At 57.2% G+C, this 22,823-nt stretch overlaps 2 protein-coding genes across 3 annotated transcripts in view; one reads left to right on the top strand and one right to left on the bottom strand.

Annotated features, from left to right (window-relative positions):
• The window catches only part of BAIAP2L1 (BAR/IMD domain containing adaptor protein 2 like 1), a 66,051-nt gene extending 57,507 nt beyond the window's left edge, over nucleotides 1-8,544 (top strand). For both annotated transcript variants that reach the window (XM_053656962.1, XM_037134814.2), the window contains 4 exons: nucleotides 324-401; nucleotides 1,152-1,338; nucleotides 6,199-6,236; nucleotides 6,760-8,544. In XM_053656962.1, coding sequence (XP_053512937.1) covers nucleotides 324-401; nucleotides 1,152-1,338; nucleotides 6,199-6,236; nucleotides 6,760-6,835 — 379 coding nt within the window. In that variant the 3' untranslated portion in view covers nucleotides 6,836-8,544. The remainder of the gene's footprint in view (nucleotides 1-323; nucleotides 402-1,151; nucleotides 1,339-6,198; nucleotides 6,237-6,759) is intronic.
• Nucleotides 8,545-8,708: 164 nt separating this feature from the next.
• Nucleotides 8,709-16,403, bottom strand: BRI3 (brain protein I3). The gene is made up of 3 exons (XM_037134817.2): nucleotides 16,077-16,403; nucleotides 15,422-15,524; nucleotides 8,709-9,119 (listed from the first exon to the last, which is right to left on the bottom strand). Exons 1-3 carry the CDS (start codon nucleotides 16,216-16,218, stop codon nucleotides 8,987-8,989), a joined length of 378 nt encoding a protein of 125 aa, XP_036990712.1. The 5' UTR covers nucleotides 16,219-16,403; the 3' UTR covers nucleotides 8,709-8,986.
• Nucleotides 16,404-22,823: the final 6,420 nt, after the last annotated feature.

Genomic DNA, 22,823 nt, shown 5'->3' with positions numbered 1-22,823 from the left:
TCACTTAGGTCACATGAAGTCGCTTCTGAAAGCAGGTTTAAGTATTCTCTTGGGTTGTTTTTTTTTTTTTTAATGTGACTTTGGATTTCTCAAAGATAATCTGTGTAAGTATGTTAAATTGATTTTCTATGTAGATTATTCTATTAAATCAAACCAATTCGGGGAGAAGGATAAAGAGGGAACTGAATAAAATCACACTGGATTTGAAACACACATCATGCGATGTAGTGAAAGGGACCGTCCACCCCGAGTTGTCCTTGTGTGTGTTGTCGCTTGTCTGCTGCTGACACCACAGCCAGGTCTCCCCTCCGCCCTCCCTGCAGGCGGGGCTGGTTCCCGTCGTCATACACCAAGTTGCTGGAAGAAAATGCCAAGGAGACAGTGAGCTTGCCCTCACCAAGGTAGGACTCGCTGCGGCTCATGTTTCCCAGGGACGGAAAACCGGACCCCCTGTGCCGGGGAGCGTCGGCGTTCTGTCTGGGTTGCAGGAAGCCCCGGATCACAGGGATAAGCAGCAGACGGCAACGCCACACTCATTTCCCAGCAATTTCAGTTTCCAGGGGTTTTACTGACTGTGCCATGAAGAGTCACACCCAGACCCTCCCCGAAGCCCTCCGGCCCCACCCGAGTCCCCCCCACCCACCGTAGCTGCACCCAAGGCCCCCTCTCCCTCCTGACCCTACTGAGCGCCTGTGACACTTGGGGACACATTTTTTGAAATGCTCTCCTGCTCGGGTTTCTTGACCTTGCCCTCTATTCATTTTTCCTTCACCTCACCAGCCACACCTCCCAGTCCCCTCACAGGCCCTGCTCCTACCCACTGTTTAAACATAGGTGTTCCTCGGGTCCTGTCCTCGGCCCTCCCTCCTTTCCTCTGCTTCCTGGGCCATCCTGCCACCCTGTGCTCTGAGTCACACCAACAGGCTTCCTTTGGTGCCTGTCCCAGTAGCCCCTAAGTCTCCACTCCGATCCAAGTGATGACAATGATTATTATACTGTGTGTGTGCACACTCGTGCAAGCTCGTGTTGTAGTCCCCCCTCCTGCGTCCTTTACGATCCATCCACCATTCTGACCATGGGCTGGTTTAGGTGTTTGGGGTTCCCGCAACAGGGCCTCATCTCATGTGTGTTCTCTGACCCCGGGCCGCCAGCCCAGCACCAATGAGGAGCATGAGCACCGTGGACCTGTCCGAGAAGAGCAGTGCGGCTGTCCCCATCCCCCCGCCGGACTACCTGGAATGCCTGTCCGTGAGGGCGGCTGCAGAGAAGAGAGCAGATGTCTGCAAACCTCCTCCTGCCTGCAAAGCCCTGGAGTCCAGACCAGAAATCCCCTCTTCTGTGAGTAGAGCGGCTGCGTGACCTATGGGCCCGAGTCCTGAGTGGCGCTCTCCGGAGGTGCGGGCTTGTTCCCACCAGTGTGTGTGAGGTTGTTCCAACCTCCTCCCTGCTCCTCCAGGTCCCCTTCAACGTCACACCTGTCCGCCTCCCAGCTTCAGGCCTTTAGTTCTGTTTCCCCTGTAAAGGACGATACACGCACACGCGTGTCCCCCGTTCACCAGACTGTCTCAGGTTTTCGTCTCTCCTCGTTCTTGGTCACGGCTGCCATCGCCGAGTCCCTTAATTACCTTGTTTTGCATTTCCTTCCATGTTCATGCTGTTGTCTGAAGGAAGGTTTAAGGTAAAAAGTAGCCTAATCTCCGGGTCTTCAGGAAGTGTTTGCTCGGCACCACGTGCCATGCAGGCACTGTGTGTGTGTGTGTCTCTCACCTTGGGCAGGCCCACCAGAAAGTCAGGTGACACCGTCCTTCCTTTGACAACGGTGGCCACCGGGTGCCAGGCCCAGGGTGGGCTCTGGAGGTGGTGGCCGGGGACTGAGGTGGCATGTGGTTCTCTATAGCAGAGGACTTCTAAGGGGTGACATCTAAGCTTACACCTGAATGGCAAGGAGCTGGCCATGCAGGGGTCGAGAGGAGCTTCCTGGACGGGAGTAGAAAACCCCCGAGGAGGGCACATGCTCAGCATCCTCAAGGAACAGGGAAGGGGGGCGACCGTTCCTGGACACTAGCAAGTCACGGGGGTTCTGTTCTCCTTATTTTCTCCAGTACAGATTATATAGTAGAGGAGAAGGCTGGGAGGAGGGTGGCTGAGGAGGTGCCGCGGGGCTGGCGTGCCCTGCCCGTTTGCTCAGCGGGGAGGTGTGGCCGTCGGGGCAGGGCAGGCACGGTGGTGAGCAGGCTTGGAAGGCTTGGAAGGGGACGCCTGTGGAGTCGGTGCTGCAGAGTAGGAACGTGAGTGTGCTTTGCAGAGCTGCAGGAAAGCAGGGCTGGCGACGCTGCTCAGTGTGGGGTCGAGATTTAACACAAGCCCAGCCAATGCCGTGGTTTCTCCAGCGACAGGCACTGCGGCACTAGAGCCCCAAGAAGGCAAGGGGGCCTGGGTGAGGGTCACAGTGGGCTGGGCTTCAGGCTGGAGGTTGCAGTGGCTCCAAAACATCCCAGGGCGCGGCGGTTGTCCACACACAGTCGGGGCAGCAACTACCTTTCCGTGACCTTCAGTCACCGCGTGGTCCTCTCTGCAGGGCACGCAAGAGCCTCCTCCCTCTTTCACAGCGAGGGTGCGGGGTCAGCAGCTCGGTCCCCATCAACACCACTACTGGTGGTCTTTGTTCAGCTGCGAATGGGGCGTAGGCGGACTCTCCGAAATGGGAACCCTCCTGAAAATGCGCCCTGTGCTCTCATGTGAGCCTTACGGGTTCCAGACAGGCCACCTCGTCACAGGCGGCTGCTGCGGCGAGTTTGGTCAGGGAGGCGGGGCTGTGCCGTCCCATTCCCGCGTCTTTGTCTGGGCGCTCCTCTTAGGTAAGCTTGCTGCACAGTATTTTGTTTGCAGCTGTTGTCCCAAATTACTACAAACATCTAAGTGCAGAGATTATGTTCAAAAGGAGGACACGTGGCATTGAAAACAGACCTTTTCCATCCTGTCGTCACGGAGGCAGGGGCCAGTAGCCGGAGAGATGGCGCGGAAGGGCAAAGATATCGAATGCTGCTCTACTAAAGGCCCGAGGACATTTCAAAACAGTGTTCGAACTATTTGGAAATGCTCTTAAGGCATTTCTGAAAGCACAGAAATTACTTTTATTTTTAAAACAACTTACAACTGCATGTCATAAAACTCGGGCCTGGGTGTGCGGTGCAGCCTGTCAGTCTGTATCGCCTTCTCGTTTGTCTGATTTTCAGCTTTTCCTTATGGAAAAATTCAAACGTACATACAAGTGAAAAGAATAATCTAATGGCCTAATAATCTAGTAACAATCATCGATTCAGTTACTTCAGATCATTGGTAAACATCTTAAAGGTACCCTCCCCTTTTATGTGACCAAATGCCAACAATATCTTTAAAAATTGACAGTTGTTCCTGAGTGTCATCCCCAGTCACTTCAAGTTTCTGATGGGCCCATCAAGCATTTCTTGACAGTACGGCTGTCTGAATCTGGGTCCAGGTCGGCTCCATCCGTCATCGTGGGTCACTGAGGCTCATGACAAGTCTGTCCGCCTCCAGGTCTCCTCTGTCTCCTCCTTGTGACTTACCTGTAGGCGAGCCTCCCGGCATCTGCCCCCAACCTGGGCTTGGCTGGTCGCAGCCACATTGGTGTCCTTCCCCACGTCCCCTTTCTCTGTGTTGCCTGCCCTGCTCAGTCAGAGCATCTCACTGGCCGTGGCTCGTCCATCCGCGGGCACACACGTCCTGCATCCCTCTTTTTCTGATGTTAGCAGCCGCTGAAAACGACCCCCTAGCCCCGTGACTTTACTAAGATTGCACAATGCCTGTTAGGGTAAGAAGAGCCTTGCCCCAAAGTCACAGTCTTGGCCCTGGAGTTGTGAGTGCAAACACCGACCTTGTGGCCCACACGGAGGTCGCTGTGTCAGGAACGGACGGCCTGGTTTACCTCTCGTCGTTTTATCAGAACTACCACGTGCAGATAAAGCTGGACAAGGAAAGCGCTGTGGTAGTTTACTGCACTGAATTGGGTAAATCAGAGGGTCCTGTTTCTAAATGTCAGGAGTCAGTAACAAGCTTATTTAGCATTTGAGCTATAAATGGAATCTAACTTTGTTTTTAAACCTCCTGCTGGCGGATGGAAACAGACTGTCTGTACGGAAGGCCGCCTTAAAGTCTGGGACTGTCCAGTGAGTGGGGCCCGCGCACAGCGCCCCACCTTCGTTCCTGCCCCTTCCTTGGGCAGCAGAGCATCAAGCACATGGCTCTCTCCCGAGGGCCAGCGCGGCTGTGGCAGGAGGGGAGCCCTCCTCGGGTGCCCTGTGGCTGCCCGGCCACCGCCGCTGCCACTCTGGAGGCAGCAGGCGGGACAGACGCCCCCGGCCCCGTGCCAGGCAGTGAGAGGGCAGGGCTGTGTGCGGCCTGGGGTGGGGGGTGAGCTTTCGGATGAGGGCGGTTTCACGTCCGGCCTAGAGGGGCCTTTGTTTGGGGTGGGTGGGTGGGGGCGGGTGGGCAGTCGTGACCGAGGCAGTGCGCTTGGTGGGAGGTGTTACAGGGGAGACCTTCTCGTGCCACGGACAGAATGAATGCCACATGCAGGAAAGTACATGACGACTTTACGAAGCAGCAGGTGTGACCAGGGTCGGATTGAGAGCCCGAACGTGACCCGTCCCAGTGGTGCCAGCCCCAGCGCCGAGTAACTTCAGGCTGTCGTCGTAGGTTCTTTTGCCGCGTCCTCAGCACAAGGTGCTACTTCTTGTCACTTCCTTCCTAGGAGGGACTGTGACACTCCTCCGCCATTGTTCCTCTCACGTTGTGGGCTAAGCCCCCAAATGGCACTGGAGGACAGACATCTGGGATGCCCCTGGGGGGTGTGTTTCTGGTTGCTAGGTCAGGGCAGAGACCCCTCAGATACGAATTACACGGCAGGAAGACCCTGCCCCCCCTCCCCGCCCCGCAAAGAAGTGGGGGGGGGGGGGGAGGCTGACCCTGGGGACTCTGATTTGGCAGGAAGTGCACTTCCCAGGCCAAGAGGACTCAGCTGCCCTTCCTCCTGACCCGGGTCTGAGCCTCCCCAGCCCTGGGGGCCCCGTTGTAGACTTTCTGCTGAGGGTGGCACAGGCGTCCCATAACGGGGACGCCACACCAGGAGCACTGGCTCCGGGGCAGCGAGGACACGCAGCATGCCTGGCGGGAGGAGCCACTGAAAGGCCTGTGTGGGTGCACTAAGCAGGCAGCTGTGTCACTTCAGCGAGAAAAGCGGGCGCTGAGTCGGGACTCTGCTTCCTGGTGCTGGGCTCCCTGTCGGGATAACTCTGCAGTTATCCTGGGGCTTGGGGTTCAAGGTCAAGCGGTATGGTCCTCAGAGGCTCAGAGACAGCAGGCACAGATCTGAAGTAGCCCTAGAGGCCCTAGCCCTCTGCCCTGAGAGTCGGTCCATCCAAAACCCAGCAGAGGCCCTCCCGGGACCCCTGGTCCAGGCTTCTGCCCCACGTGGCCTCCAGCCCCTGGCCAGCACGGGGTGTGCAGGGAGCTCAGCAGCAGGGCCGGTGGGCGGCCATCCCAGGCGACCACCTGAGTCAGCCCACACACTCCGACCACTGCTTGCTGATTCAAACAGCCCGGACAGACTGAAGGTGGAGTCTCATGGCCTGCAGGCTTTCTGCAGTGAAGGCAAGAAGGCGCTCACCTGGCCCCTGGCCTAAGTGGGACATCCCCAGGCCCCTGAAGGCAGACAGTGTTGACCCGTCTATGTTCTCTGTTCCTCACCCTCTGGAGCTTCCTACGAGGTCTCGGGGGGCCGTCCGCACCAGTTTCTGGCACCACACCCAACAAGGCTCTACTGCTCATTGTGTTTTCACGGCTTCAGTCAGGACGGGGCTCCAGAAAGCCACCTGCAGTCCCTGGTTCCACACCTGCAAGGCCAAGGGCGAGCACAGCAAGCTGTATCTTCCCTGTGTGTCTGAGATGTCCCACACGTATGGGGGGTCCCTCCCTGCCCTTTAAAATAGGTTTTGCTCTTATTCTTTGAAGATAACAAGAAAAAACCCAAGATAGTCTCAAATGATTTGCATCTCTGGGGCTCTTAAACATTCGTAACTTTAAATAATTCCTTGTTCTGAATGCCTTTACCTTCAGGTCTTATTTAAAATGTCCCAATTTTCATGAGCCTTCCATCAATTGTCTTTTTCTCTCTCACAGAATAACACAAATGGAACTGCAAAGCTTCCTTTCCTCAGGTACGTTCCTGTCCACAAACCCCTCCCCGCTGCAAGTCACCCCCCCCCCCCCCGCCATTAGCGAGTGGCCCCCGGTTCAGCCGCCTCTGTGTGCAGCCCCTCCATGCACGGGCCAGGGGGCCTGGTCCAGAGAACACACTCGGGCCCGTGGGGCCAGGAGGGTGTAGCCACCCGGTTCTCACCAGCCGGAGGAGGCACCTGCCCAGGACCAGGAGGGCAGCCTCCTGGTCGCACAACTGTGCTTGGCAGCTTCATCCAGGCCTGGCCCTGGATGGCTGCCCCCGCCTACAGAGGACTGCGGAGAGCCGGGCTCTCCTGGTCCAAAGTGTAAAGCTTTGGTAGTTCCATAAGAGGCAGCATGGAGGGCATGCCGCAGTGAGACTTCTCGTAGTCAGAAGAGGCTGTCTGGAATTTGCATGAGGTACATACAGTTTTACAGAGCAAGAACAAGGTTTTAGTGCCTTTAAAATCAAATTCCCACTTGTAGTATTTTCTACACACACATTTATTTCTTCCCCCACAGTGGAGAAAACCCCTTTGCTACTGTGAAACTCCGCCCAACAGTGACAAATGACCGATCAGCACCCATCATTTGGTGAAAAGGTGGCGGAGGAACTCTTCAGGATCGTCTAACGTTAAGTTCTCACTTGCAAAATGATAGGTCTGGTGTGTGCTGTAACGCCCTGACACGGCACCAGAGGGCGCCTGATTCTAAATGAACCCTAACGAGCAAATCAGTGCCTTTTCTCAGTTTCACAGTCGGGTTTGCACATTTCTGTCTTTAAGAAGATAAGTTAGCTGAGTGACCAGCTCAGTCATTTAAAGTGTTCTCTTCCTGTCCTGTTCAAAACCCAGTAAATTTGGTTCCAACCCTTCCTGTATTATTTTTTAAATGCTCTGATTACGTATAAACAGCCAGAACGAGGGCTGTGCTTTCCCGACTGGTTTTCTACATATACCTGAGTACAAATGCGATCACTGTCTCACTTTATAAAGCTTCTGCTCTCACGTAGCATTATGATGTTTATCTAAAGAATCTTAAGCAATATAAATTATGAGTATTACACAAATTTAACTTAAAAATTTTTAATTTGTGTAGTCAAATGCAGAGCTGCCGAGATAGAGCAGCCCTGCCGCCACCCCGCCCCCACCCCCCCCATGGCTGAGATGCAGTGGCAGAGCACCGTGGCTTCTGCCCGCGCCGCGCACAGCCTTGACACGCAGTACTTGAAAAGTCCCCAAGGGCTCCTGAGCCGGGCTGTTGGGAGCTACCACTGGGCATGACCCCTGAACACACCCACCCAGCCATGCCACCCGTGGGCCCGACTGGCCCGCAGGGAGACATGGGCACTCCAGGTGACCACTTGTGGGAGCCACGGTGCTCTTGCTGCCCTGGCCGACCAAAGCTGCCTCCTTAATTTCCGCCGCCGGGAGTCGGGGGGCTGGCAGCGTCTGCACTGTACCTGAGCCCTGCCGTCACACACTGGGAACCTGGGCTTCTCCGGGAGGGGACTCCGAGCAGGTGGCCGAGGTGCTCGCAGGCTGCCAAGGATTTAGGCCCTATTTTGGAGGCGTGGAGGGTCGTGACTCAAAGTCGCACCCAGGCCACTCACTGGGTGTGCAGGGAAGGGAGGCCTGCTGCTCACACGGCTCCTTCGGTCTTACTGTGCTGTTCTCTCTGCGAGCCTGAGGCTGGCCGAGGACGGCGGCAGGTAAACCAGTGTGAGAGAGACTTCACGGTCACTGGCCTGTTGTCCTCCTGGCTAAGTCGGCCTGGGAGGTGCAGGGCGCTGGTCACACAGGACTGTGTGGGCTCCCCAGGGCCAGGTCAGGCAAAGTGCAGGTGTCCAGCAGCACCTGTCTTGAGAGCAGACACCCCGGCCAGCAGAGAGACCGGTTGGGTCAGTTAAGTGGCCCTCTGCTCCTCTCTCTGCATTTAGATGAGAGTGGCGCCCACAGAAGCCCACTGTGTCCAGCAGTGGGGAGGGAGCAAGGTGTAGGTTGTGGAGGTGAGTTGCTAAGGGAGAGGGGAGGGTCTGCCCACCCTGCCCCAGCTGCCGGAGCTCCAGCCACCCTGGGACCTTCTGGCTCCGTCACAGGGACACCAGCGGCCCTGCACCAACTAGTACATGGCTTTCGCAGGCCCACCCACCCAGTCTCTTCTGCCTTCACAGAACGGACCAGCGCCGTCACTTACCTGCCTCATACAGGATAGGAGGGCTTACCATGTCCTTGGCACTGAGGTGCATGCTCTGTAAATGTCAAGGTATTGTGTTTCATTATAATAATAAAAGAGAACTTGAAAACATTTTCTTGAGCTGTAACTGCCTATCAGGAGACAGCAGACCAATGTTGGGGCTGGGTGATGGGTATGTTCTAGTCTCTATTTTATGTGTGTTAGACATTGTCCAAACAAAACTTGACTTCTAAAGTGGCAGTGTCTGCATGCTGAATAAGCAGAACCAGGTAAGCAATGGTATGAATCTCATTTATTTAAAACAGTACTTCTCACCTTTCTCAAATTAAGACTGCAAAAAATAGAAGCAGTGCTTTATTGAGTTGTCATCGACCTTGGGAGCAGTGCTGCTGCGCATCCACACTCCACGGCCAGGAACCGGCCAGCACGGGCCACGGCTCTCCCACCTCCCTTCACAGAACAGTCCTGAAGCTTAATCAAAGGAAGCTACTGTACACGACATTTACATTAGAAAAAGACAGCTGGGTGCAGGGACACCGGTGTGCTGTCCCCTTTAGGTAAAGTTTGCTCCACAGTTGGGACATCTTCGCTTCCTCAAGGCGAAACAGCAGATGAACCCAAAGGGGAACAGGACGATGGCCAAGAAGATGCCCAGGAAGGTGAAGGAGTCCTCCAGAACCCCAACTCTGTGGAGAGAGAGAGGGGGGCGCTCGGGTTAGGGCCCTCGGCCTGCTGTCCCACTGGACCCCTGGCGACCCGGCGCATCACAGTGCCGGTGTCTGCAAAGGTGATCTTCGCACCTGGGGCGGCAGACGGCCACCACCCAGAGGGTGTGAAGAAGGAAGAATCACGGGAAAGCCAGCACTGCCCAGGCAAAGACGCTCGGTTGGTATGCCACCCGCCACGTTTTCTTACAAAAGAAACAATGAGAAGCCGTTGCCACTTTACAAACATCCTTGCCTCTCTGAAAACAGCAAGGCCACGAGACCAGATCCTCGGAGCGTTTTTCCCAGTGCTGACCAGAGACCTGGCTGGTTGGAGCAGGTCCTGTGCACGGGAGGCTGCCAGCTCCGTGGCCAGTCTGGCGCCCAGGCAACCACTGCCATCCCTCTCTCCCCATCCCCCTTCCTTTCTAAAGTCAGTACACGTATCCTCCTCAGGTAAGGATTTTAAAGAAAACAGGGATAGAGTTCAGAATTTTTATTTCCATAAAAGACTAAAATCAGCCACGTTCACACAATGTCTGAAAGACCACTTATCTTAAGAAATCTCATCTCAAAGCTTCCTCTTCAGGAAAAAAGTTTACCTTTAATGTGCACAACATATACCACCTCAGACACCTGGGGGACATCATCAGATCAGGTGCCACTGAGTACAGGTCAGACACCTGAAGTCACCACTCAGGTTCGAGGGTCATCCTCAAAGGCCCCGAAGTCAAGCAAGAGCGGTGTGCCCGGCCCCACCTTTACTCCCCGACCAGGCCTGGGAGCCCGGGCACCTCCAGCCCTCCTCTGCCACCGGCAGCTGAGGGCAGCCTCAGGCCGGGGCCTGGCACTGCTTCCCTTCGTCTGCACTGCCAAAGGGGAGGACGTGTCACCGGCCTCTCACCCGTTCCCGTGCCACACACGTCCGTCCCAGCTTCCTTAGTCTGGCCAGAACCACTTTATTCACCCTCAGCTACAGCATCGGCAAACACGGCTAAGGACCCTTATGCCACACGTGTGGAGGCGGCCCCTGTGCCACTTTGCAAGGAGAAGAGCTCCAGCTCATCAACAAAACAGCAAACAAGTGTCCAGGTAAACTACAATGCCAGAGATGCTGCTACTGCTGCACCGGTTCTCAGGAAGTCACCCCCGGCCCCCAGGGCAGACCCCGGTGCAGGACACACCCACAGCCCTGCAGAGCAGGCTCCTGCGGGAAGGAGCAGGACAGATTGCTTCTCACTCTGCTAGGAATCGTGGGAAAAAAAATATGCCAGACTAAGAGGAAGCCTGGTTTGCAACAGCCTAAGTGACGCTCAGTACCCGTCTCCCACCCAGGCGGGAGGGCGTGCCCGACACAACTCCAAGGGCACCACACACTCATCCCAGAAGCGGCTCCCGAGGTGCTCGTCCTGAACACGCATCTGCTGGTGGTGAGCCTCACCAGCAGCCGCACGTCATAACCTGAACTGTTCTCCCCACCAAATGGGAATATTTGTGTCTTGCTGCAGAAACACTATGTTTTATTTGGGAATATTTGTGTCTTGCTGCAGAAACACTATGTTTTGACAACTGACACTGCCCCCAAACTTCAAAGCAGTACTGGCGTACGTACGTAACTCAGTTTTTAAATCCAAATGACTAAACCGAGAAACCCAGTCTGGTCTGGCCTTGAGGCCGATCCTGAAAGGCCGATCCTGATGCAGCAACACACACTCTTGTACCCATTGGGGGGTGCCCCGAACAAGCATGGGGTGCGGAGCCCCTCCACCAGGGGCAAGGCATGCGCCCTAGTACAGGCCTCTCCCCAAAGCCTCACATCCTCCCTCTCCAAACCCCTAAATGCCGGACTCTATCAGTGCGGGAAGAGTTTCCAGTCTTCACCAACTGGCCCCGAGTCCATTGTGCAAGTGGCCTCAGCTGTGGTTGAGCCACCCCCCCACCTCCATTCTTAAGCAGTGAGGGAGGGGCAGAGCAGAGGAGGGGGCAGAGCTTCTTTGCATGGTTGCCATGGTTGCCTGTTGTGCGTCCCCTGCTGGGAACTGGCCTGCAACCCAGGCATATGCCCTGACTGGGAATCGAACCGCGATCCTTTGGTTCGCAGACCCGTGCTCAATCCACTGAGCTACACCAGCCAGGGCGAGAACTGACTAATTCTGAAGACACTTATTTAGCTCCTGACTCTGACCTGCTGAAGAAAGTGGACACTTAATTCCACTGACATCTGTCAAGAGCAGGTCTGGGCGGGCACCCAAGACGAACACACTGGAGGCCCCGAGCCCACCTGTCTCCAAGGCTCACCACCTAGAGTCCTCACGGCAGCCCCCACCCAGGTGCCACCGCTGCGCCCGCCAGGGAAGCTGGAGCCCCGGGAGGGAGGGCCTGTTCAGTCAGTGCCCCCAGCCCTCCCCACTTACCCCACTCACCACAGGGTGGCTCCAGGCGGCACCCAGCCCCGGGAGCAACGCCACACCAGCCCGTCAGAGGACGACAGCCTCCTCGGGGAGGACTTCAGGTGGCCCAAGGCCAGATGCCCCAAAACACCCAGCCAGCCCGCCCCAAGTCTGGTCCACTCGCTCCCCCCTCAGGAGTGGGAGGCACACCTGCCCCATCAGGGATGGTGTCCGCCTCGTCTGCAGAGCCAGGCAGCTGGGAACAAGCTCAGGTGAGGTCTCCCAGCGCTCTCCCAAGGAAGCAGGGGGACAGCTCTGCCTGGAGTGGGGGGCTGAGCCTGAGGTTAGGGCCTCGGAGAGGCCCACCAGGCAGCAAGTGTGCCGGGGACTTGCTGTGGGCTGCCCAGGCTTGGTCCAGGAGCAGCGGACTGAGACCCAGGGCGCTGGCTGGAGAGCTGGCAGCTGACAGGCCAGCCCTGAGCCCCCCGCCCTGCACACTGTGCCCAGTACACAGCCCACAAGTCCTGACTCACCTGTCTGCTGCTGCCCCCTGGAGACACCCCAGGGTGTGACGTGGGCAGGGACCCTCCTGGAGGCCTGTTTCCCAGCCAGTCCAGGCACAGCCAGTTCCCCAGGGCTCTGTCACAACCCCCCTCTCGTGAGCCCTGCGCACCCCATCTCGGCACCTGTGCCCTGTTCACACCCTGGAGGCCTGCCTCTTGCCTCCCAGAACTCTCCTCGGGTCACCAGCTGCACCCATGCTGACCTGACCACCCAGTGCTGTGTCCTGGACCCTAACCAAAGTTCCCCGAGCCTCTCTGTCTTGGCTTCCAAGGCCTCACTTGTTCCTGGATTCCCTCCTATCCCTCTGGTCACCCCAAAACTAAATACCCAACAAACCCCAGCCAGCCAGCGGCGGGCCCAGTGCAGGCCAGACCCTGTGCCTGCTGGCTTTTGTCACATCCCAGCCTCAACCCGTCACTCAGGGTGCCTTCTCAGCACGCAGCCCCACCACAGCCCCAGGCGACCCAGCCTGGCCCAGACCCCAGACCCACAGTGCTGCAGCAGCGAGGGCGGCGACACCCCATGGGAACACCAGTGCAGGGGCCCCGGGACTTGGCGGGACCACAGGCCAGGGGCCGCGGGCAGGGCACAGGAGGAGTGCACCCACTGGTCTGCTGGACTGGACGCAATGCTCCTGCAGTCAGCTAAAAAGGGACGCTGGAGTCAGGCTGCTTAAGTGGAGGCTAGACGATGGCAAAGTGACAGGTGACACAGCCTCGTACACCAGGTCTCGCTCAGAGGGAATCGCAGCCATGTGACTTCAGCAAACTCCTGCCAAGCTGCCAGGGAGGGGAAGGGACAGACGGAGCTTGGCGGGCTGGGTGGAAAGGGAGGCCACAGTGTGGTCACTGAGAGGTGTCCTGTCTCCCAACCCTGTGATGCCAGACAGACAGAGGCTGCACTGGACTGCGCCCCGGGGAACCTCTCCACTCACCCCGGAGAAGACCCAACCAAGAGCCCCCAGCACCCACGCCCCAAACCACAGGGGCACTGCATCGGAAAGCGCCTGCCTTCTCCCTCCTTGGTGCTGCCCAGCCGCCCTGCCCACCCCCAGCCCACTGGCCAGCCGTGCCCACCCCCCGCAACACTGCAAAGGCAGGGAACGGCCTCAGGGGCCAGGGGCCACCCCTCTCTCCAGCAAGGAAGCCAGGACACTCCCGTGTGAAGTGCCCAAGTTCAGGGGGAGGCTCTGACCGTTGGCACCATCCTTCGAACCTCACAGACGGAAGGGCCCACGGGACACGGTCCAGAGGGAGTCGGGGTCCCTGGTTCCACCCAAACTTGTTTTCAGAGCACCCCCTCCTCACTGCCTGCCATCCACCCACCACCCACAGACAGAAGACGGGGATCCCAAGATGGAAGAAGGGTGGTTCCAAATGCAGGTACCCCTGCCCTTGGCCCAGCCTTTGACCCCTCTCTGTCACATTCCAGCCTTTGACCCCTGTCACTCAGGGCACCTTCTCAATGTACAGCCCCATCATGGCCCAGGGTGACCCAGCCAGGCCCTCAGCCCAGCCGAAGACCCTCCCCAGATTTCACAGAACACAGCCCGACCTTGGTGCAGACTTGGAATGACTAGAGACCGTTGGGCAGGAGCCACGGGCCTCCAAAACGACACAGCTCCCACCCCAGGGAGAGGCAGGTCTCGGGAAACGCTCCCTCGCCTGGCGGCAGCCCAGCCAGTGTGCTGGAAGCTTCCCAGCCCTGCAGACATCTCAGCCTTGGCTCCCAGCCTCCACCGGCCACAAGGGCCTTGTTGCTGGTGTCCACTCCTCTGAACTCAGGGGCTTGGGCCAACACGAGGCTCACAGACCATCCCATCAGATGTGCCCATTTCCCAGAAGGGGAAACAACAGGCCCAGCTGGTAATGGGTGGGGCCAGGACCTGAACCCAGCTCTGCTGGCAGGCTGGGCACCACTGGAAGGTGGCAATTGGACATGGCAGGGAGACACTGAAACCCCCAAGTCCCAGCCGACCCCTCTGCTCCAAGCACCTTCCCGATCCTCCTTGAACTTGCCAGCTTGACACCTCACTTAAATTGGGAGATGACGTGAAGACCCCACTCCCAAAAATGGGCCCTTGGAATCCTCCAGCTGGTCTGAGTGGGGACAGAGGGGCCATGCACACGCCACGGCTGAACACCCAGCGCCGCGCAACTTCCCAGGATTCTAGGAGGCTCTCTCCCCATGGAACCAAGCCGTGACCCTTACCCTGCCCGGCAGCAAAGGAGCAGCCGCCGAGTCCATGGTCGCTCTAATCCAAGCCCTCCCAGCACCTTCAAACCCCAACTGCTCTGATGCTCTTCGTGCCGCGTGGAGAGAGCCCAGCTGTCGGCCCTTCTCTCCCTCCCCCTTCACGTTTTCCCAAGGCCTAACTCTCATCAGCTGAGTCAAAAGAGACACCCTTTCTGAGTTTGCAAATGGTATCCCCTGGCTGGCACAGAGCTCCACGGGCTCTCCCTGCCCACAGACCCTTTACGAGGTCACGGCTGGCTCTGGGGGTCCAGTCTTTTGCTCCCATCTCTGTGACGCCCTCCCTCTTCCCTGGCTCTGGTCCCCCCCAACACACACACGCACACTGCCCCCTGTGACTCTGAAATCATTAACTTCCCTTTCGCACCACTCTGGGCCTTCTCCATTCGCTTTCAAAAGTAAGTCTGAGTGTAAACCAGGCTTTCTCAATCCCATCTCAGAGCCTTAGACTTCCTCCTCCCAGACAGGAAACACGGTCCTTGCCAAGTCTGCACTGACTTTCTCAACTGTCCCAGCACTCGACTCCACCACAGGCAGGGCTCCACCACAGGCGGGATCGAGTCTTGTCTGAACTTGAACCCTCAGGACCCACGGAGAACAAGCACCTAGCTGGCTGCATCTGCAGCCCCACGAGAACAGCTGTTAGAAGACTGTGAGGGCTCCGGTTCGAGGACATGAAAACCCGCTTCTCCCCATTTCCATCCCGATTCAGCGTCAGCCCTGCGGGAAGCCCCCTGAACTCACTGGCCATCTGCGTGAGGGCTCCCCTGCCCACACACTTCGAGGAGAACACCCTTCCACCACCTTCAAGAGAACCAGGGATGAGAAGCTATTAATCCAACCGTCACACATTTCTGCACCCAACTCACTTGAGACTCAACGGCCCGAATCACTCAACCCTCCTAAAAAATGGAACCCATGGGGCATGGTCCAGACTCGGGACCGAACACACTCCTGCGCACCGCAGCTTGTCCCAGGTCTACAATGACCCACTCCAATGGCTCTGCCTTGACGAAGTTCCCGGTATGTGTGTTCTCAGAGGCTTCTGGGGGGCCGGCCCCCAGGCCTGTGACCTACCTGCAGACTGGGCAGCCGCCGACGACAACGATGGAATTGGCAGGGTACCGGGTGACATTCCGACTGTGGATGTTGTAGACCCTGGGGTGATGGGTGGGTATCCCTGCGGACAGGAGCGCACATCAGAAGGGGGGCGAGGAGGGAAAGCTGGGGAGTTGATGAACTCTCCTGCCCTTCCTCGCCCCCACCCTCGCCATACACAAAACACTCTCCTTTTCAAAATCAAGACAACAGCTGCCTTCACTAAGTACCTCCTAGGAGCTTCATTGGGTGCCAAAGCGCAGACAACCTCGTTAATGAAGTTCATTTTAACCTGGGTTCTGACACTTCCTGGGAACCGCGGGCCTCGTGCGCGCAACCCCCCAGGTTAGGCCGAAGGTGCGGAGCGGCAGCTTCCTGGTGCGGGAGGTTCCCCCAACCCTTCCCCACAGACCGCCCGCCCCTGAGGCCCCGCGTTCCAAATTGTGCGTGGGCAGCGCCCGGAGAAAAGTTGGTATCGGGGTCAGAGGTCGCCCTAGGACTCGGCCCCAAGTTTGATCCCCGGGCGCCCCGCCCGCTCTGACCGCCCCCGGCCCCGCCCCCAGCACCGGGTCCCGCAGCCCCCTTCTCGGGTCCTGCGGACGCGCCCACCCCGGCCCCTGCCCTCCGTGCCCACCTGTGACGAGGTAGGGGTAGGGCGGCGGCGGGGGCGCGGTGGGGATGGCGCCGTAGCCGTGCGGGCCGCACGCGAAGTCGCCCTGGCCGGCCTCCAGGTTGTAGGCGGGAGGCCGCTCCTGCAGCAGGGGTTTGTGGTCCATGGCGGGTGGCGCCCACCGCGCCCGGCCCTGCTCCCTCTCCGACTCCCGCTCCGCCTCGGAGTGGCGGGGACTCCCGAACGGCGCGGCGGCGATCCCGCTCCTAGCGGGCGGCGGCGGGGATGGCCCCTGTCGCGGGCGGCTGGCGGGCTTCCCCTCCAGGCCCCCCCCCCGCCCAGTCACAAGACCCGAGTCACGTGGTGCGGCTCCCGGCGGGGGTGCGGCGCGAGGCGGGGCTGAATGGCGTCTTAAAGGGGCCGCCGGGACCGCCCCACTGGCCACTTGGTGGTGGTGACCCCAGGTGCCTTATTGCCTGGTACGCGTGGCTTCCACACCTCCCACCGCGAGCACACACACACACACACACACACACACCAGCTCGCAGACCCTGCAATAGAGTCTCGACCTTTATGGCCCGCAAGCCCCCAGCCGGCGCTAGGGCCCCTCCACCCATCTCCGAGTTCACGGAGCCTCCTGGCCGGCCAGGAATGCGAGGGCCCGAGCCCACCCACTACCGGGCCAGGCCTGGGGCCGAGACACCCTGGAGGAGGGGCCTGGCAGCGAGAGTACGCAGGCTGCCCCCTGGGTGTCTCCGCCCTGGGCAGAGGGACCAGAGCTCCGCAGTTTGAGCGTCCCGGGATCCCAATCAGGGCGTGGCCAGGGTCCCTGGACACGCCAACTTCTTCAGGAAGAAGCCAGGCCTGTGTCAGAACGGGGCCTGCTGGCGTTCGGCGATGTTTTCCTCTTGACGAATCAAATGAAGTGATTTAGAGTACCGTTTATAAGTAACACCCCCATTTGGGACAAAGCCCCTAAATACTGGGCACCTGCTGTGTGACAGGTACTGTCGCAGCACTGTTCCTCCGTTCAGCTCATTTTCACAGCAGCTCAGGAAGTCCTTATTCCTAACTTACAGACCAGAAACTGAGGCTCAGAAGAGGGGAAGTGGCCTACACTTGAGCCAAGGGATCACTGTTGAGACTTCCCCACTGAAGCATTTCTGTTGTCACACCTGATACTTCATGGGTTTGTCATAACGTTCCAAGTAGAAACCTCTGCCAACTTGAAGCCCCTCACATTAATTCATAGCTCCTCTGGACCTCCCAGGTCTTCTGTAGTTTTGCCCATCGTTTTTCAGGTGGCTTGCATTTTGACTTAGCTGAGGGATAAACACAGCCCTTCTCAGACCCCGCCTGATTTTTCAATTTTTCATAATTGACCATTGTCAACGGAACGTCGCTATGACCAGTTCAACTCAACAGTAACGCTAATTGGATGTTACAGTGAGTCTAGCCTCCTGGCCTGAAAGCTTTTATAGAAAGAAGGACCAGCCCCTGGTCTCTGATTGGTCCAATTTCATGCAAATGAAGACTCCAAATCCTCAGTTCGATTGGCTCAAAGAGCACAGTCTTGATTTGTTGTAATGGAATTATTATGATTGTTGGAGACGGGAGATGCTAATAAGGATATTGTTCTGCACCTCTGATTGGATGGGGAAAGTCTCAGTCCTATTGGTCCAATTTTGGCCCTGGGAGCTCTCTTATAAGGGTCAGCTCAGCGGGGCTGGAAGACGGTGCAGGAGGCCAGACAACCCAGTGGGTAGCTATTTCAGGAAAATGTACTGTGCATGAGGGACCTTTGTAAATAATAGTTATTAATTTGAGCCCAACTAACCAGGAGGAGTCCTTTTTGGCAGGTATATTCTCAGGGTCAACATCATCATATTTCTTTATCACAAGTTTAGCTCCTCAAAGCCCATTCTCATTGGTCCAATGGGGAGGAATGAGGGGTGGGCCAGGTAAGGGCCTGGCCAGCAGTAGACCAAGAGCCAAGTGGAGAACCAAGACTGGCTGAGAGTGGCTAAGGCCTTCAGAGTCAGCCAAGGTCCTGGCCTGGAATAGCATGGCCATGAGCTCCCCAGAGCAGCTGGGAGAGAGAAACCATAGGGTCAGAGCAGCCAAAAGTGAGAGCCACTGCCAGCGAACACTGGGGTGCAACCCCACATCATGCCTCATCAACCAGTGAGAAGTGGGCTCCAGTCACACCTAACACCTGGACAGCTACGGACACCCATATGGGGGCCCGCTTTTCCAGCCTTGTGTACGACGGCTAACAGGCAGCGTCAGCTAACCCAGTGATTTCTTCCCCATCAGACTAAGTGTAAGCTGGCAGCTGTCCCTTCAATTTCATGGTTAATTTTCCCTTCCTCATAGGCCTATGTTTGCTAATCAAACTCCACAAACTCTGTAGCCACTGACTCCTTTCTCTTCCAAAAATCATCCCCACCCCCAGCAGCGCTCCCAGCTCAGAAATCCATATTAGTGAATGACACAGCATGTCTTGAGGATTTCCCAACACAGTGTCCAAGAAGGCCACTCACTGACTCAAAGCAGGTCCCTCCCCTTCATGCATCCTGCAAACTGAGTGTGACCTGCTATCCCAGGTTCCCACCGTGTAAGGCCTAGGATGGGCGCGGGGCACAGAGATTACTGACTGGGGACAAAAAACAGAACAGCCTGGTAGGGAGCCAGACAGTGAACTCACAGAGAGCAATGCAGTGAGAGGATCAGAGGTGCCCAGGTGCCCCGGGTGCACTTGGAAGGCCAGCGATGACTTGGCCTGAGGGACCGAGGGACAAGCATTCCGGGCAGAGTGAACCGCAGTCCCAAAGATCATGCCGCCACCGCCCACTACCTGCCAAGACTCTGAGTCACTTGGTGTGGCTGGAGCCCAGGCAGCATCTCCAGGAGGCCAGGGTGGGACTGGCCAGGGGAGGAGGGCCCCCGATCATGGAGGTGGGGTGGTGTCCCAGAGAGCTTACAGAGGGACTGCACCGAGTGTGAACAGGGGACAGGTCTGCATGTCAGAACAAGAACCACGGCTGCGGCGCACAGACTGAAGGCGCAGGGGGCTGGGGAGGGAGGCGCAGCTGCACAGGTGCAGAGGCAAGGTGTGAGGGTGAGAGCCCATTAACACTTGATGACCTCCTGGGTGGATGTAGGAGGCTCAGGACGCTCAGGTTTCTGGCTCAGGTGACCTCGGTGCTAGAGCCTGGATGTGGATCAGCAGGGGAGGGAGGGGAGGCCAAGCTCGCATCAGCTTACCTGGTGTGTGCGTGTCCCAGAGTGACACCTGACTGAAGGAGGACGCACGTGGGGAGGTCTCTGTGAAGCACTGCCCTATGGTAAAAGGTTTGGACAACCTCAGTGGCCGACGGCTGTGCGCCCACTCGATGCGTGTTTTGGAGCACGTATGTTGCCCCGGATGCAACAACACTGGTGACATTCTGCCCCGTGGGGACACACTCTAACGGGGTGGTGATGGTGGTGGTGGTGGTAGGTAAGATGAGCAGGTGAAGGGCGAACAGAGGGAGGCCGACAAGGGGTGCGGTGGCATATGATTTTACATGGGTGTCAGGGTGGGGAATGTAGAGGTGGGCAGAGCCTTGAGGCCAGGAAGAATCGCTTTGTATGTTTGTTTTATCTTAAGGGGAGGGACAGTAAGAGCATATGGATGAGCTGGTAGGAGCAATCTACTGGAAGAGGGAAGGAGGAGGCAGAAGGAGGGAGAAGGTGGAGAACGTGAACAGGTGAGCAGGTGAGCTCGGGTGGAGGGGGGCAACCAGGAGGAGGGGGCTGCTGTCTTCTCATCGCTTGTTTACTGTGTGAAACCGGAAGCAGGTCAGCAGCTGAGCCTGAGGGCAGCGGCGGGAGTGCTGGGGTTTGAGGGAGCAGAGGAAGGTGTGGAAGTCACGGAGGAGAACTCGAGATGCCGGACCAGGCTGGAGAGCCTCCATCTGCAGTGCGAGGGCCGGCTGAGGCTGGCGACACGTACTGTGAAGGGAGACCGGAGCAACCTCACCTGCAACAAACTCCGTGTCTCTGTTCACCCTCCGGCCGTCCCCTGAACTAGGCATCACATCCCCCAACGGCTTGATAGGGAAACCAAGGCACCGAGAGTCTCCCTAATTCTCCCAAGGACACCCCCCCCCCGGAAAGGCGGCTCTTCAGACCCCAGAACCGCACACACGCAGGGCCCTGCCCGTCAGAGCACGCTGCCTCCATGTAAAGGGCACAAGAAAAGCCAGCCACTGTTTGCCGATTTCAACAGAAACGCAATATTCTCGCTGAAGAAGACTTGGAAGGTACCTTCCTTTGTGCATATCTTTCAGTGAGCTGAGATTCTGCTCTTAACGTGCTTTTATGCCATGCTCACATTAAAACAAGTTTGAGTATTGCCGTCTCCGTAAAAGTAAGGATGATTTTAAGCGCTACGCGTGCGTGTTTGGGGGCAATGGAGCCAGGGTGACCGAGACCCGGAGCTCGCCCTTCCTGGCAGCTCCACAAAGTGCTGATAACCCGTCACATGAGCTGCTTGCACTTTCGAGCTAGTATCTCACATGGTTGAGGTTGTGGCAAAACAAAAAAAGCAAATATTTCAAAATCCGAGGCTGTAACCAATTACAAGTGCCCAGCTCAGAGAAGGCGCTTGCCAAACAGTTGCTGAATTTTCACTAAAGTTTTATCTTAGATAAACACTGAGTTTTAAGTTTTATAATAAGCCTATGGTAAGCCTTACAATTCTACTAGGCAAATATTTTTAAATGATTTATAAATTAGGCACAAACATTTCTACGTGACATACAGCTTCTTGCCAAGTTGCATGGGCAATCTTATCACAAGTGATAGGTAATTACTATATTTAAAAATCCAAGCCCAAGCTCAGTGGATTGAGCGCAGGGCTGTGACCCAGAGTATCTCGGTTCGATTCCCAGTCAGGGCACATGCCTGGGTTGCAGGCCAGGTCCCAGGAGGGAACTCCCAGAGCACAAGAGGCAACCATACATTGATGTTTCTCTCCCTCTCTCCTTCCTTTCCCCTCTAAAGATAAATAAATAAAATCTTTTAAAAAATCCATACTGCACCCTGCATTCTCTAAGAGGAGGTCCTCACTGCAATTCTGCCCCGCAGTGACAGATGTCACCTGGGCAGTGACATCTAGAAAGCCTCTCTCCAAGCCAACATTTCCTAGCAATGCTCATAAGAACAGAGTAAATGCAGGATAGCCAGTTTCTAGCTGAATTAAGTTTCCTAGCAACTGCACTCAACAGCCCTGGATGAGTTCACGTGCAGACTAGACTAGTAAGAGGCTAGAACAAGGACATTAACGCATCGGTGGCAACCACCCACGAACTCAGTCTAACTCCTGCCTCCGTCGTATCCAGAGCAACAGCAGCCCAGGGGGCTTTTCCGAGACTGTGATGGAGGCAGCCGGAGTCCGGGAGGACCTCGGCCACGTTGGGCGGTGAGGGAAGCGGGAGGAAGAAGTGGGTTGTGACGGGACCAACACCTGGTTCCCTCTGGATTGTTCTGCAACTCCCCCTGCCCATGACACGAGCCAGTCCCTTCTCCTGTGAGCCAGCTTTCTCGTACCAAGATGCCAGTGTCCTGCCAGGGTCACTGATTCAACAGCGTCTCCTCTGGGGAGACATCTGTCCTTCCGCACGCACCCTCCCGAAGGACAGAATCCCCATTTCTAAGTGGAAGTCCAAGGGGGAAACCAGCGTTTGTAAGGCTCCTATCACGTGCTGGGCAGTTCTCACCACAGCCAGGGTGTGGGCCAGAACAGTGTCTTATCTCCGATGCCTGGAACATAGTAGGTGCTCAGTAACCATTTCATTGAACTTAAGGTCACTTGCCCTGGATCACTGGGCTGTGAGTGAGGATTCCAACCCAGGTCCTCCCAGCTCCAGAACCGAGCTCTGGCCCGTGGACTGGGAAGCACCACCCCGCTTAGGTTACAACTAGGTCTGCATCATTCCAGAAGGCCGTTCTCGGTTCTAAACAGTCTCTCGGTGCCCAGGTCCTAGGGAAGTTGCCCGTGAAGATGTTAAAGCTCTTTGGGATCGCGGTGGTTTTGGTGATCACAGAGAGTCACTCAGGGGAAAAGGTAACCCGCTGTCGGTGGACGTTACTCAGATTTACAGAAGACCTCTCCCTGGGAAATCTGTGCCCGCTGTTCATGCTGATAGAAACCAGGAAGAACTTGCAGTGAGCTCGTTACCATTCCCAGAGCACTGAATCTGGAGACAACCGGGCCCCTTTGGTTGGGGGAGCAAGTGAGCACTGCCACAGTGAGGTGGAGAGGTCACCCCCCCCCCCGGGCAGGGACTCGTGTGCATTGCCCCACATGGTGACTTTTACAGGGCCCTTGCCGGCCTGTGGGGTCTTGGTTTCCCTTCCCATTTTGCAGCAACATGGGAACTGCAGGCCACAGAGTGAAACAAGGGACCAAGGCCTTGAGGGGACGCTTCATGGAGCTTGGGGCTTGGGGGCTGCAGTGGGCAGGGGTCCTGAGGAAGAAGAGAGGCCACCTCCGCTGCAAGGGTCCCTCTCCCTCCTGTCCCTTTTCCTCAAGTCCCTCCACCCTCTCCTCCGGCCAGACCCACCCTGTCCGGCCTCCTCGGCTCTGTGCGGTGGCGCCTACCTGCTGCTTGCACTGTGGCCATGGCTACCTTCAGAGAGCTGCCCCTGGGTGGGGAGGGGGAGCCCGAGCACAGGGCTGGGAAAAGCCCCCTTACGGTCCAGGAGGAGACAGGCGGTGGCCGA

The sequence above is a fragment of the Artibeus jamaicensis genome, unplaced genomic scaffold, assembly GCF_021234435.1.
Source record: "Artibeus jamaicensis isolate MK-2021 breed Jamaican fruit bat unplaced genomic scaffold, CSHL_Jam_final scaffold_3151, whole genome shotgun sequence".
NCBI lineage: Eukaryota > Metazoa > Chordata > Mammalia > Chiroptera > Phyllostomidae > Artibeus > Artibeus jamaicensis.
The sequence above is the reverse complement of the archived record's forward strand: the minus strand, read 5'-3'. Positions and strand labels throughout refer to the sequence as shown.